General features: G+C 40.5%; 1 protein-coding gene across 1 annotated transcript in view; it reads left to right on the top strand.

Moving 5' to 3' along the window:
* The window catches only part of KCNH8 (potassium voltage-gated channel subfamily H member 8), a 373933-nt gene extending 363209 nt beyond the window's left edge, over positions 1-10724 (top strand). The window contains exon 16 of the mRNA XM_059390865.1: positions 8442-10724. Coding sequence (XP_059246848.1) covers positions 8442-9146 — 705 coding nt within the window. The 3' untranslated portion in view covers positions 9147-10724. The remainder of the gene's footprint in view (positions 1-8441) is intronic.
* The last annotated feature ends 3753 nt before the right edge of the window (positions 10725-14477 follow it).

Below are 14477 nucleotides of genomic sequence, written 5' to 3'. Positions count from 1 at the left end.
TGGATGTAAGAACATATTAGATAAAGGGCTAGTATCCAAAATCTATAAGAACTTATCAAACTCAACACCCAAAAAACAGATAATCCAATGAAGAAATGGACAGAAAAAAATGAACAGACATTTCTCCAAAGAAGACATACAAATGGCCAAAAAGCACATGAAAAAACATTCAACATCACTTAGTATCAAGGAAATACAAATCAAAACCACAATGAGATACCACCTCACACTACTCAGAATGGCTAAAATTAACAAGTCAGGAAATGACAGGTGTTGGTGAGGATGCAGAGAAAAGGGAGCCCTCCTACACTGTTGGTGGGAATGCAAGCTGGTGCAGCCACTCTGGAAAACAGTATGGAAGTTCCTTAAAAAGTTAAAAATAGAGCTACTCTATGACCCAGCAATTGCGCTACCAAGTATTTACCCCAAAGATAAAAATGTAGTGATCTGAAGGGGCACCTGCATCCCAATGTTTATAGCAGCAATGTCCACAATAGCCAAATGATGGTAAGAGCCCAGATGTCCAACAACAGAAGAATGGATAAAGATTGGTATATGTATACAATGGAATACTACTCCACCATCAAAAAAGAAAAGAAAAAATGAAACCTTGCCGTTTGCAACACCATGGATGCAACTAGAGAGTATTATGCTAAGTGAAATAAGCCAATCAGAGAAAGACAGTTACATGTTCTCACTCTTATGTGGAGTTTAAGAAACAAAACAGAGGCTCATAGCTGAAGGGAGGGGAAATCAGATGGAATCAGAGAAAGAGAGACAAACCATAAAACACTCTTAATCATAGGAAGTGAGGGGATGGACATTAAGGAGGGCACATAAGGTAATGAGCACCGGGTATTATATGAAACTGATGAATTACTGAGCTCGGTCTCTGAAACTAATAATACACTATATGCCAATTAATTGAATTTAAATTTTGAAAAGCGAAAAAAAAATGGGTGTAAGAACATCTCTATCGTTGTATATTCAGGTTCAGCAGAGAGGGATCATGCAGAAATGCTCATCTCCTAGTTTCTCCCTGTAACAGATATAACTGCATACTGTCCCAGCTGCTATCTTAGAGCCCAGCTCCTAATCCACCTGCACCTAGGTGCTCTCTATGATCCTCCACTTTGGGACACTGACAGATCTTAGGGCACCCTCAACTACTGGGAGCCACCAAGAACAAAGACAACAGCTTTGACAATCATGAAGACCCTAAATCTTCAAGATTCCACCAAAATCTGTTAGAACTAATAAGTGAACTCAGTGAAGTTGCAGGATGTATCTATATCAGTTGTATCTATACACTGATAACTGTCAGAAAGAAATTAAGAAAAACAATCCCATTAACAGTAACATCAAGAAGAATAAAATACTTAGGAATAAATTTAACCAAGGAGGTACAAGACTTGTACACCAATAATAACAAAATATTGTTGAAAGAAATTAAAGAAGATCTAAACAAATAAAAAACTCCAACTACAGACTTGCCAAAAGAATTGAAGAAAGCTGTTTAAATTCTCAGCTCTTACTGAAAGACCCGTACATGAGGAGTTAACCAAAGTTAGAGTACTCCCTGAGAGTACAAACTAGCAGCATTGGCATCAACTGGGAGCTTGTTAGAGATGCAGAATCCCACCCTACACCTACTGAATCTGAATATACTTGGTGTCAAGATCCCCAGGTGATTCCTCTATACATTGTCTTGATAAGCGATCTATACAGTTGGTTCTGAGATGAGACAGACTCATGTTTGGTATTCACTAATAGCAGTGAGGATCCCTCAACGAGATAGCAAATTGAATACTAATCAAACTTTGTCACAGAAAGTAGGAAAACAGTTGAAGAAAGCAATCAAAGGGTTGATAAATAATGGATTAAAATAGTACAGCTAAAGTAATAAAGTTGTGTCCGAAGGCCTGAGTTTGCAGAAATTCAGTGAAACCACTGGAGTAATCACGTTCAAGTCTTGTAATTCTTCTCTTATTATAATTGAAAAGGCACCAGATGCACCTGCAAAAGTAAAGCCCTTGGTACTATTCCTGTGTGACCTTGGATAAGCCACTTCACCTCCCAACATTCTAGTCTCTCCAGCTGCAGAACAAGATTTACAACGTTTGTTAGTAATAGGATTGAGATTCTCATTTGGACAAAATTTATGCAAGTGCCAAGTATGATTATTATTTTAGCTGACAGATAAAAAGACTGTCATTTGTTTTTGAATGTGTTGTGAAGCAAAAGACACAAGGATGAAATTATGCCCATCGTCCTTTTTGTTTTGCCTGCTTATGGAGTTTGATTGAACTTGTCTGAATCCTGAATCCCATAATAAATATGCAACATAACAAAAGATTAAATGAAAGACCATTTAATTACCTGAATCAGAGCTCGTAAAAATGTATATGTGTTTGTGGCAGCGGGGGGAGGATTGGTGTAATTAGTACCCGGAATTTAGGAAAATTGTGTCTAGCAGGAAAATGTATACATGTTTGGCAAAAATTGAGTGACGGGTCAAGAACTCTTCAAGCTAAGAAGATTATATCAACAGATGCATTCCCCATCTGCTCACTGAATGCACAAAAATGGAAATGGCATTTTTTTCCTATCAATTGAAGTTCCAGTTATACTCAGAGGCCATGAATCATACCATGCCAATAGCCAAGATTGAAAAATGTAAAACATGAGTAATAGAAGGCAAGAGTTAGCTACTTTTGATGTGAAATAAAAGGTATTTTCAAAGAGATGTTCTGGTCTGCCTCATGAAGCTCACACTGCTGTTCCTAAAAGGCATGATGCAAAGACACACCAGAACAGCAAATCTGTGCTTACACCAAAAGGCACACAATCTAACTATAAAAACTGGCAGTGCACAGTCTTATTGGGACACTAGGGCACAAGCACCACAGATGGATTTTTCTCAACTATGTAATAACACAGTGGTTTGTAAATCTCCCATTTTGAAGTAATGGGGGTATCCATGAGACACTGAGATGATATAAAACATTCTTCCCTGCTAGGGCTATAGTGATAATTACTTCTGTGTCTTGCAGTGCTATTTGTGGGAGATTGGTAAAAGTTTCTTAAGTTCAAATGAAAACACCAGAAACTCATATTAAGAAATAAACCATCCACCTTATTATTCATTAAATTACCATGTATCAACGAAGATTTATAAATGGCAGGATTTATGCAGGGCCATTATAAAGGACAATAAAGACAGTCATACCTGTCCCCAGCAAACCCCACATTGGTCCTTACTCAAATGTGATCAACAACAAGCTGCACATTGTTGTATTTTGGCTCACGCATCTTTTATAGAGAATTCTCAATCCATCTGACTGCAATTACTTGAACTTTAGAATGGAAATGCAGGATCTTAATCAACATTTTTCAACGACTCTGGTTATTGCTGTTACTATTTGTTACTGCAAAGATCTATGCAAGGTGATGCTAAAACTCAGAGACTCTGTTTCTCCCAAATTAATTATGTAAAACCATTAACAGCATTGTTTGTCTCCCCATGCCAAGGCTGAAAAGGAGTTCTATAGATAACTGGCTTTTATTGTCTTTGGGCTAAATGTTTCCTGGTATTCCAGTATTCCCTATGGTGAGGAAGTTTTCAACTGAGCTGTGTTGCATTACCAAATGCAGATAGATACTGAGATCCTGACAAAGTATCAGTTGTATGGGAACGAGACTTTAACATCCTTAAACTATTTGATCCTCACAACAAAGCATCTGTGGGCATATGCTTAAGAGGAGGGTGAGAAGTAGCATCACATCAGTGAAGCAAATTAAACATAAGAGGAGAAAACCAGATGCTCTGGAAATGTAGGCAACAATGACTATTTGTAAGCCAGTGGAAGTTCTGAGAAAACCTGGATATAGCCAACATAGAAAAATTTTGGCAATTAGTAACTTCCTCCTTAGAGGTATGGAAAGACCAGAGTGTGGACTATCATGGATCACTGACGGGTCCCTTGTTGCCTGGATTTTTCTATTCATGACAGAGGGTGCTGCTCAACAAGACCGAATGCACTACCCCTAAACCTGCTAAACAGATTTGTGTGGTAAAATACATGTTACTGGGAAAACAGAGGAGGGAAGGATCTTTAGATGCTCCGAAGTTTTGGATAGAATACTGAACCACTTGGAAGCACAGATGGTGTTTTCAACACTTCTTCTTTCTAGCAGTTGGGACTTTGGAAAGTATAGAGAAATCTTGGATGTGAACAACTGGCTCTGCAGATGGTGATGGTGAACTGGTTTGGCCAACAGTCTTAAATCCCAGACTGATGGGTTCCTATTCACAGAAGAATTAGGAGAAGGAAGTGGAAGGAGAGGAAATATGGATAAAGGAAACATAACTTGACACACAAGGGAGAGAAAAATGTGTATTAAGTTACGGCTTATTTATCTATTTTCTCTTTATAAGTAGAAATAATCAGAAGGCCACATCTAAAACAGCCAGCTTGGGTAGCAGCCAGGGATGCAAAAAGGTTTACCAAATTTCAACTGATAAGACAACTCTGAATAACTTAATTCTGTTTGTCACTTAGCACTCAGAATATAGTCATGAGATGTGGGAGTCAGTAAATAAGCGCCACTAAAAACTGAAGGGGGGACGCCTGGGTAGCTCAGTTGGTTAAGCATCTGACTCTTGATCAGGTTTTGATCTGAGGGTCAGAAAGGAAAGGAATGGACAGGACAGGACAGGACAGGACAGGAAAGGAAAGGAAAGGAAAGGGAAAAACATGAGATGGAGCTTGTGAGAATATTGATAATTATGATGTAGTGTTTCATAATTCATTAACTAAGTATAACCCCCAGTGTTCATCACAGTACAGTTGTGTCTTCTAATATGAGTAACAGAGGACATTTAAAGAATACGATTAGGTGTTGAGATAAGTGGGAGAACTTTGGTTCATTTGATGTGAATTTTTGTTTGTTTTTACTGATCTATTTCTGTAGTATTCTGATTTTAAGTTGTATTTTGAAGGTATATCACCTTAAATGGATGGAGCCTTGTTCACAAAGTAGCCCCAACAACCTTTTTTTAGCAAATGCACATCTTCTTAGCATGCTATAAAAATGTATTAAGTCTCACCACCCTTGGAAAGTAGAGACTGCATTCTTTGCTTTCCACATTTGATTAAGAACAAGGTCTAACGTGTTTTAGAATGAATTTGTTAGCAACCCCAGCAGAAAGCAGTAAGCAAAAGTGAGGTACTCTCTGTGGCAGTATGTTGTCCCCTTCAGTGTCACCAGACTATCCACCTCTAGGAGATGCCATCTTTCCTTGTGACAGTTGCCTTTGTCCCTGTGAAGGGAAACATCCTGTACCCACAGGGATTAATTCTCTCATGTAACTTTAATAAGGTGCTGGAGTGTGTCCTCAATGACCCAGTGACAGCATTCTTCCCTGATACACATTGATCATTACCCTTCAGAGCTAAAGAAAGTTCTATTTCCTTGGATTCTTTGCTGCTTTTATTTCAAACTAATACAGTGATTTTGTTTTCTGGAAATGTTAATGCTTGTTTACATTCCGGGAGCCAGTCATGACTCTGGATTCCCATTTAAAGTTCCTAACCTCGGGACGCCTGGGTGGCTCAGTTGGTTAAGCAGCTGCCTTCAGCTCAGGTCATGATCCCAGCGTCCTGGGATCGAGTCCCACATCGGGCTCCTTGCTCCGCAGGGAGCCTGCTTCTCCCTCTGACTCTGCCTGCCTCTCTGTCTGCCTGTGCTCGCTCTCGCTCGCTCTCGCTTGCTCTCTGACAAATAAATAAATAAAATCCTTAAAAAAAAAAAAAAAAAATTTTAAAGTTCCTAACCTCAAAGTTGTAATAAGTGTGCAGTGAAAGTTTGATGTCAAGGATGTGGCCATCAAAAGGTATTTCACCCAAGGAAAAATATTTGTTTATTTTGAAATCTAGAAACAATAGCTCATCAGAAATATGCATGTTGATATATTGTCTGACTCCAAACTCCCCCTTGCTGCACACTGTTTTTGTTGTTTTATTTGTATAATTTGACATGAGAAGATTTTGCTGTGCTTCACTGGTTTCTGACTTCGAGATGATGGTATTTACTTACTGGATGTTGAATTAACGTCTCAGATAGATTTTACACATGAAGGTACTTTTTTGTATCACCTGGGATCTTCACAAATTCTGTCCACATTAGCAAAACTCTATCAACTCTTAAGCAATATCTCCTTTCCTGTGTGATAATATACTATAACAGAAAGAGCACCAAACTTAGAAGGCCTGATTTCTAGGCCAAAGACTGTCCTTCATGAAAGATGGGACCTTAAAAATGTAATTTAACCTCTGGACCATAGTGTCCCTCTTTACAGGTGGGAAAATAATAATGTGTCCCTGCCTATCTTAGCACTGTTTATAGATCCAATGGGGAAAAAAGGGGTACCTGAAAGCATATTGTGTTATAAATGTACTCAAACATTTAATAACATAATTGTTGATATGCCTAAAATGCAAATGGTTCTTCAAAGATTGTATCTTTATTCAATCCTAATTAAAGGCCTGTTGAAAGCGTTTTACTGGGAGCTAATGTAATTTTGTAAAATGTCCTGGGATGTAAAATGTACTGAAAGCTAATGTGAATTTGATACAGGAATGAAGCTTAGACAGTCCACAGAAACGGGTGGTCGGTATATCCCTTCAGTGTCAGCCTTCTCTTCTGAAATTCTGATAGAAGAGCTAATCAATTCAAGGGGGAGCCCGTAGGCAAATGTCTAGAGCGCCAAGATCCAGACCCTGATTTAAGTATGAGCCATGCACTGTGAAATCGAGGCTTGGCAGGTCATGAAATGAGACAACCTGCAGTGAAAATTTCAAAACACATAGCATCTTTCTCAGACTCACTATTTTGCCTCTTAAATGTGAGGCTCAGAGGTATCTTTTCATCACCCGAAGTTTCAGATCTGCTGAAAAGCCTGGACAAGCGTTCAGTTGAGTCCCTTGAGTTCCATGCGAGCAGCAAAGCAGAAATGCTTTTGGCCTGGCAGTTTCAAGGCAGGTGTTACCAGTGGGTTGCCTGAACCATGGAAAAACCTCCTTCTGGCCTTTTTTAAATGCCCGGTTCCAGCGGCACGACTTCCTGGTGGGCCTGCCAGGGAGAATTAGTCTCAGAACACACTCAACAGGAAGTGGACTGAATTAAGCTGCTGGAGGAATTAGGAATGTGTATGTCATTGTTGAAAAAGTTTGCCCAAAACAGCAATCTTGGATCTGGCGTCACTGAAGTTGAACTGCCTTTTGTTTTGTTTTGTTTTTTGAGGCTAGTCAAGAGGTTCCGCTGCTTAAATTGGAGTTTTTTGATTCATGATAGTAAACTCAAGTCATAGCAGGTCCTTTATAAAATACAGTCTTACAGCAGTTGAAGGCAAAGTATTACAACATCGTCTTAGTGTTCCAAATCTCACCGAAGATTAGAAGATAACCTGTTCAAGTCCTGCCTTCTGAAATACAGGGTTTCCTCACTTTGAAGAATGTAAACCCTCCAGAAAGGCTAGATTCAATCTTCTGGTGGTCTTCCTGGTTTAAGAAAGTGATGTGGTTGGTAAGAAAACAAATCCGCTGGCAAATTTTATTATTGGTTTTAAGTGTAAAATGAATAATGAAAACTCTTCAGTGGTTCTTAGGTATTTGAGAGTTGTGTTTACTTAGAAAATCTCACAGAAACTAAATGACTTGCCTAGAAAAGTGAAGAAAACACATACCACACAATTTGGGTTGAAATTCCATAAGGTTCCAGGTTCACGGATCAACCACAGCACCGCCAGGCTCCCCACTGTGCTGATCTGCACCTACTTGTTTGGCAGGTTTCTCTTATTTTGCTATTTTCCCTCTTTCTGCAAACTCGCTTTCTCACAAACCTGGTATGGGTTCTTGCTTACCGCCTTCATCACCCCTGAAGGCCAGTTTGTCCCTGACCCTACAGTAAGCATGGATCTTGGCCAGAAATGACAGAAGTGAGAGCTATCATTTACTATCAGCTGCGAGCAGATGGCCTGCTGAGTGCTTTATACACAATACCCACCACTCTATACTGGTTTTTGAGGTGTCCAGAATGATTTGTGTGCACCACTGTGTAACCAGCTAACTCAGGGGAAGTAAAAGATACTGCCTGTATTTAAATGATACAAGAGATAGTTGACCCCTGTCTCTTAATTTTATTCAAGAACCTGAGAGTCACTGATTAAGAGTGCCAGACTATGAATGTCTCTCTAAGTTCCCTCAGAATAAGGATGGCTTCGATCGGGTGCCAACTTTTCCATTCACCCCTTGGATTTGGCTGGGGTTGGAGGGGAAGCAGCCTTTCCACCCTTCTGACTAAGAAATCTCGTTTTCCTGCTCTGAAATCACTACCACACAACTCTGACCCTTGCCTTCTGCTTTGCTTTATCCACACAGGTAACGACATTGACTCAGGAGGTCTCTCAGTTAGGTAAAGACATGAGGAATGTGATGCATCTTCTAGAAAACGTTCTGTCACCCCAGCAGCCATCGCGGTTCTGCTCTCTGCATACCACATCTGTGTGTCCCTCCGGGGACAGCTTACAGACCAGGATGACCTGGAGTACTCACCAACCTTGCCTACACTTGCAAGCTGGTGGAGCCGCTTACACTCAAGCACAACTCTGTCATGGTAATGTCACCTCAGACATTTGGAGTGTGGATCCCTCCTCCGTGGGGAGCAGCCCCCAGCGAACTGGAGCTCACGAGCAAAATCCAGCAGACGGTGACCTTTATCACTCTCCAAGCCTTGGTTATTCACCTGCCCACTACCAGGTTGTCCAAGAAGGCCACCTGCAATTTTTAAGGTGCATCTCTCCACATTCGGATTCTACACTCACACCCCTGCAGTCCATTTCGGCGACTCTCTCGTCCTCAGTCTGCTCCTCCTCGGAAACGTCTTTGCACCTGGTTCTCCCAAGCAGGTCAGAGGAGGGCAGCTTCAGCCAGGGAGCCACAAGTTCCTTCAGTCTGGAAAACTTGCCAGGATCTTGGGACAGGGAAGGTGCGGCGCCGGTCTCTGCAGAACCCTTGGAGAACTTTCCCCTGGAAATCGTCACAAGCACAACAGAAACGAAAGATAATAAAGCCATAAACGTATGATATTCGCGCACGTGCAGCAGCTGCCCGTTTTAGACCCACCACTGCATGACGGCTTTCATTTGCCTTTTTTGCCTCGGGCAGGTGTGAAGACTGAGCAGAGCTGGGAGTCCTGCCGGAGAGTGCTTGAGGAGCCAGCCAAAGGCAGAACCACGTCCATACTGTAGCAAACACTTGCTAGATCCTTAGAAACATAGCAGAAACAGTTTCCCATACAGGTATTCCCTTACCAGTCTGTTTGACAGACTTTTTAAAAGTCCAAAGACCCTGAGGGTCTGAGCAGCTAGAAGTCCCAGACAAAGAATTTGTGGATTCGTATTGTCCTAGGTGACTTTTGTGAAGTGCAGCAAAGGTTTTTCCTGAGTGCCTGCTTGTCATTCCTGAACAATATCCATAGCGCTGTTGGCCTCGGGAGTGCACAGCTCCTGCTGATCTATTTTTCTTTTTGTGAAGGCAAAGGGACAATTATCACTGCATGTCATCTCCTAGACAATCAGTCAAATAGAGCTGGTGGCCAGTGGTTAGCTATTGCACGTTATTTGCCATGTAAATGAACATGTCTTTATATATCGACAAAAAAAAAAAAAAAAGAGAGGCTATTTTTATATCCTTGGTATGAAATATGTATTTAAACTATTTAAAATATTTATAAAGAAATGAATGTTTTCTTTTCATTTTGGTAAAAAAGAAAAAGCTTGCCGTTTTAACAAGAAATGCACTACTGTTATGTATAGTAGATCAAAAGTTATTTATTATTAAGAGGATGTAGTTTCAAAAGGAATCCCCCTTTTATCTGCATGCAGTTTGCAACCAATGTATCCTTGTGCTTCTGGATTACAAAAGAAGCATGAGGTCATATTTTATTAATGAAATAAGAACACGGACCCAGTGTCAGGTATGTGGGCCCCGGTGTGGTGGTAGGGAGAGCTTACCTAGTTAGGCTCTGCTGACTCACGCCAACGACCTGAATGAAGGCTTTCCCCACTGAGCTAGCATAAATATCTCTCCTCCAGGCATCACACTCTGTTGTTCAGGAGCCCAAAACTGGTCTGTGGGATATGAGAGCACAACTACTTTAAGCCATTTTGACCTCAAGATGAGGGAGAGATCCTTGGCTATATCCTTCCCATGTGCTACTCTTGCATGAGAGGTTGTAGACCAGTGCAAATTCCAAAATGGAGCCCAGACTTCTGAGAAATGACTTGTGAGAGTGAGGCCAGCTTACACTGGATCAGCATTTTCATTTTTTTTCTGTAAAGCCTCAACAGTGCTGTAAGTTATGCGACGCAGGTGTTTTCATTCTCATTTTGCAAAGAGATAAAAAGCCCCAGAGATTACACAGCTTGGATGTCGGAGATGGTCTAGAACCTATAATGTCCCCTGCTTCTCAGCCAACATGCAAACTCAGATGCTGGCTTGGTAATGAGTTAAATACCCTTCGCTCAATTTTTATTTGATGTTTAAGAACATTTAGGGCCAACTCATCCCAGACATTCTTAGAAAACATCGCATTTACATTTTGGTGTCCCCCTGTTCTTATTTCACATCAAAAAGAATAAACAATCTGAGAATTGTATCATTAAAAACATCTAAACAAACCAAAACCTCTGATGTGTGAATCTTGTACCCTAAAACTGGCTAGAGCAGCAGAAAGAAATCTGTAAGAAAAAAGGGAAGAGTAGATGTTTATCAGGCAAGTTACTCAAGACAATGTGTTGGGCTTCACCTCTAAAATTCAATCCCTCTTTACCTATGCGAATGGGAAAATTGAGGCAAAGGCAACTTTCTACATTTAGTGCATTTGTGTTCGTATTCATTCTCCCTTTTGCTCCTCTTGACCTGTTTAATCATTTTTAATACCATTCAAAAAGAACTAATTGGTGTTAGTGTGTGAATATTCTGGCAGACTAGTCCTACTATTACTGATGCTAACAATAATGACTGACATTGTTTTTTGAGTAGTGACTATGTACCAACAGATATTTCTAAATTAACACATGTTACATATCTTCATATAATTGTCAAACAATGCTAAAAGTGACTTACTATTATCCCCATTTTGTAAATGAATTTAATTGGGCCACGGACTTTTTTTAACTTGCCCAGTCACACTGGTTTAAATAATAAATCCAACATCCCCATGGCCACTCTGGGTACCCTTCCGTTCATGTCCAAAGCTATTCTTGTCTTTTAAAATTTTACTAGTAATTACTTCCTTTTGAAACCTGTGAATAGAATAAATTATTTGGGTTTTTTTAAGGAAGCATACACATGGGACAAATTAGTAAAACTGTGAGGATGTGAGGAAGCCCCAGTGAAATGCCCAGAAACATGCCCATACTTTTCCAGCCAGTCCCCCCCTTCTATGTGTTGTGATACTACTCCAGGAAATGAGAATTTCAAGCTTTTCTAGATGCTTGATTTTCTAAACAATTATTGTGGTGTAAGTAGCAGAAGCCTTTGTCTTCTTATCAGGGATGCATGTTTGGACCTCTGCATTCTCCTCACCTACCCACTCTGCTAAAGAAGCAAAACAGGGATCCAAAGGGAAAAAAAGCACTTATTTTCTTGGTCAAGTATATTTTCCTAAAAACAAGATTGGGGACTAAAGTCTTCTGTGTAGCTCTAATTAAGAGAGTCAGACAGACAGATTAACAGAATGTTATTTTATTTCAATGTAAGAAATTTCTGGCAATGAAAGCACTTACAAATAGTTTATTACCTTGAGAGGTGGTAAAATCACCAGCAAAGTGTCCTTTCAGAGGTTATATAACCACATGACAGGATTATTGTTTCCAGAAGGGCTTGGTATTAGGTCTGAGGTTAGCAGCATACCTGCATCAGAATCAAATGGGGTACTTGTTTAAACTTAAGATCTGGCTTCAGCCGAGTGCCTTTGGGTGGGGCCTAGAAATCTCCTACTTAGTAAACTCCCTGGGTGATTTATATATACTAAATACTGGGAAATATTGGACTGGAATCTATGGTAGTACAAGACTGAGTCCTAGCTAATTTAGACATAGGTGGACTGACATCTACATTCTGTTAAATATAAGCCTGAGTCCATAATTGTATGAGAGAGACCTGTTCAACCCCTATATCAATAGTTTCAAACTTTCATTCAAATGAATATTTCCAGGGGGTCTTAATAAAATAGAGATTTTAGGGACCTGATCTTTCAGATATGGAAGATATCAGATATGGGTGCCAAGTGATTCTGATAGAGACATTCCAGGGAACAAACTCCAGAAACATTACCCCAAGCCATGTAATCATCCCTTAGATAATGAGGAGTTAGTTCCGTGGGAGGCAGACCAACTAGAATCAAGCTAATTGAAACGGACAATTATGTACCATTTCCATAGCATTCCTAGTACCTCAATGATTTTTTTTTTTTTTCATGAAAATAATGGATCACGTTCTTCAAGAGCACTTTGAACATTCATTCATTGCTTCAACTAGTAATGACTGAGTGTCTACTATGTGTTATGTACTGGTACTTCTTGATTTGTTGGAGGTCTTTGTTCTCCTGTTTTATTTGGGTTTTCTAGTAGGAAGAAAAAAGTAAAAATGCCTTTTCAAGCCTTATAAATTGGTCCTGGTTCTTCCTGGATCGGAGGAATCATATTTGGATGTGAAGCAAGCTAACTGGTTGGTTAGAAAATGACAATTGCTTTGGATGGCCCCTGTGTGAAATGGAACTGTTCTTGTCAAGATTATGATTTTATCCAGAGCAATGAAAATAGCTTGTTCCAAAAGTTCTCGCTACGGCTGCTGCTTCGCCCTTAGAAGACATCACCTTTACTACAGAATTCTGTAATGCTCCTTAGACTACCATCACCACTGAAAACAGAGCCTCAGAACCTGAACAATTTCAATGAAAGACTGTTCCAAACGGCTTCTCCTTTGCCTACTTCTTCAGTTTATCCAAAGGCACACACTCCAAATAAATACAATGTTGAGAAAGGGGCAGGAGTTTTGGGGGGACACAAATGAGTGTTTGCCTCCAACCATTCTCCTGACCTCTGTCACCTCAGACAAGTCATTTAACACTTCTGAGCCCCCATTTCTTCATCTAAAAATCAAATATTAAAATATATCTAATTTGCAGAGTCCCTGTGAAGAGTCAGTGAAGTAATTTATGTGAAAGCACACTGCCTGACATATAGTGAATGCTAAGCAAATGTCACTTGGTCTCCCCTGGCTCTCCTGCTTCCTCCTCTCCTCTCCCTCCCCCTTCCCTTCCTCATTCCTCCACCTTCCTTTCCCCACCTCTTCTTCCCCAGCTTCCTTCCTAGCACTCCCTTTTTCTCCATTCTCCCCTCCGCCAACATCTCTATTCCCCACCCCCTCTTCCCTTCTCTCTCCTCCCTCCTTCTTCCCCTCCCCTGAGAGACCCAGGCTAACTTCTGAAAAGTGAGCCCCCTTTGACATTTTTCTTAACTGAGGCCATCATCTAGCTTTTACACAGTGTCACCTGCAAGCTATTCCTTACAGTATTACCAATCAAGACAACATTTATCTTTAAAAAAGGTACGGGGGAAGCACTAGGAAAAACATATGCCATCTTTGCTCCTAGCCATCTTCCCCCCAACCTGTGTGGCTTCTGATCTCTATGCAAATTTTAGTAATCAAAACCTTATCTTAAACTCTTTACAATTACAGAAAGATCCAGGGAATTTTTTGACTAACATGAACATGCTTCCTAAACATGTATCTTTTTTTTCTCCCATAAATTTCTCTACAGAAATTTGCTGTTGCCTCAGAAGTCAGATATATATATGTCACGCCCACTACTCTGGGACACAGAGGACCTGAGCACTGTCAGCCAAAAGCCTCAGAATGTTCCCTGTGGCAAGGGGCCTTGCCCTGTTGCCCATAGCTCCTCTAGCTGGAAGCAGAGATGAGGAAATGTCTGCCACTTCACACGGATCCCTTCAAAGGTTCCCCTTGTTATCCCATAGAGAGAGTAGGTCCCACCAGAGGGAATAAGGTAAATGTCACTCCCTGCAACTTGTGTCCTGAAAGAATCTGTTCCCTGGGTTGTGAAATTGGACAGAGTCCTGAATAAAAGAGCTCACAAAAGACAGGAGGACAGCCCAGTGAGGCAGAGACCAGCACATCTGCACCTGTTGTTCAAGGGAATTAAATAAAATGTATATTCTAGAAAAAAATAGCTGGGTGGGCAAGATGCTTCCTATGGACAAAACTATGCCTCCTCAGACTGTTTCCTTCTGCCTTAGTTTTCCCCCCTATGGAGATAAGAAGCTGGGAATTGGGTAGAATTTAATAATGAATTTGAGGCTCTGTTTTAGGTTGGTTTCCTTTTCTTTC

This window comes from Mustela nigripes, chromosome 2, assembly GCF_022355385.1.
Source record: "Mustela nigripes isolate SB6536 chromosome 2, MUSNIG.SB6536, whole genome shotgun sequence".
NCBI lineage: Eukaryota > Metazoa > Chordata > Mammalia > Carnivora > Mustelidae > Mustela > Mustela nigripes.
This window is presented reverse-complemented; position numbering and strand designations above follow the sequence as displayed.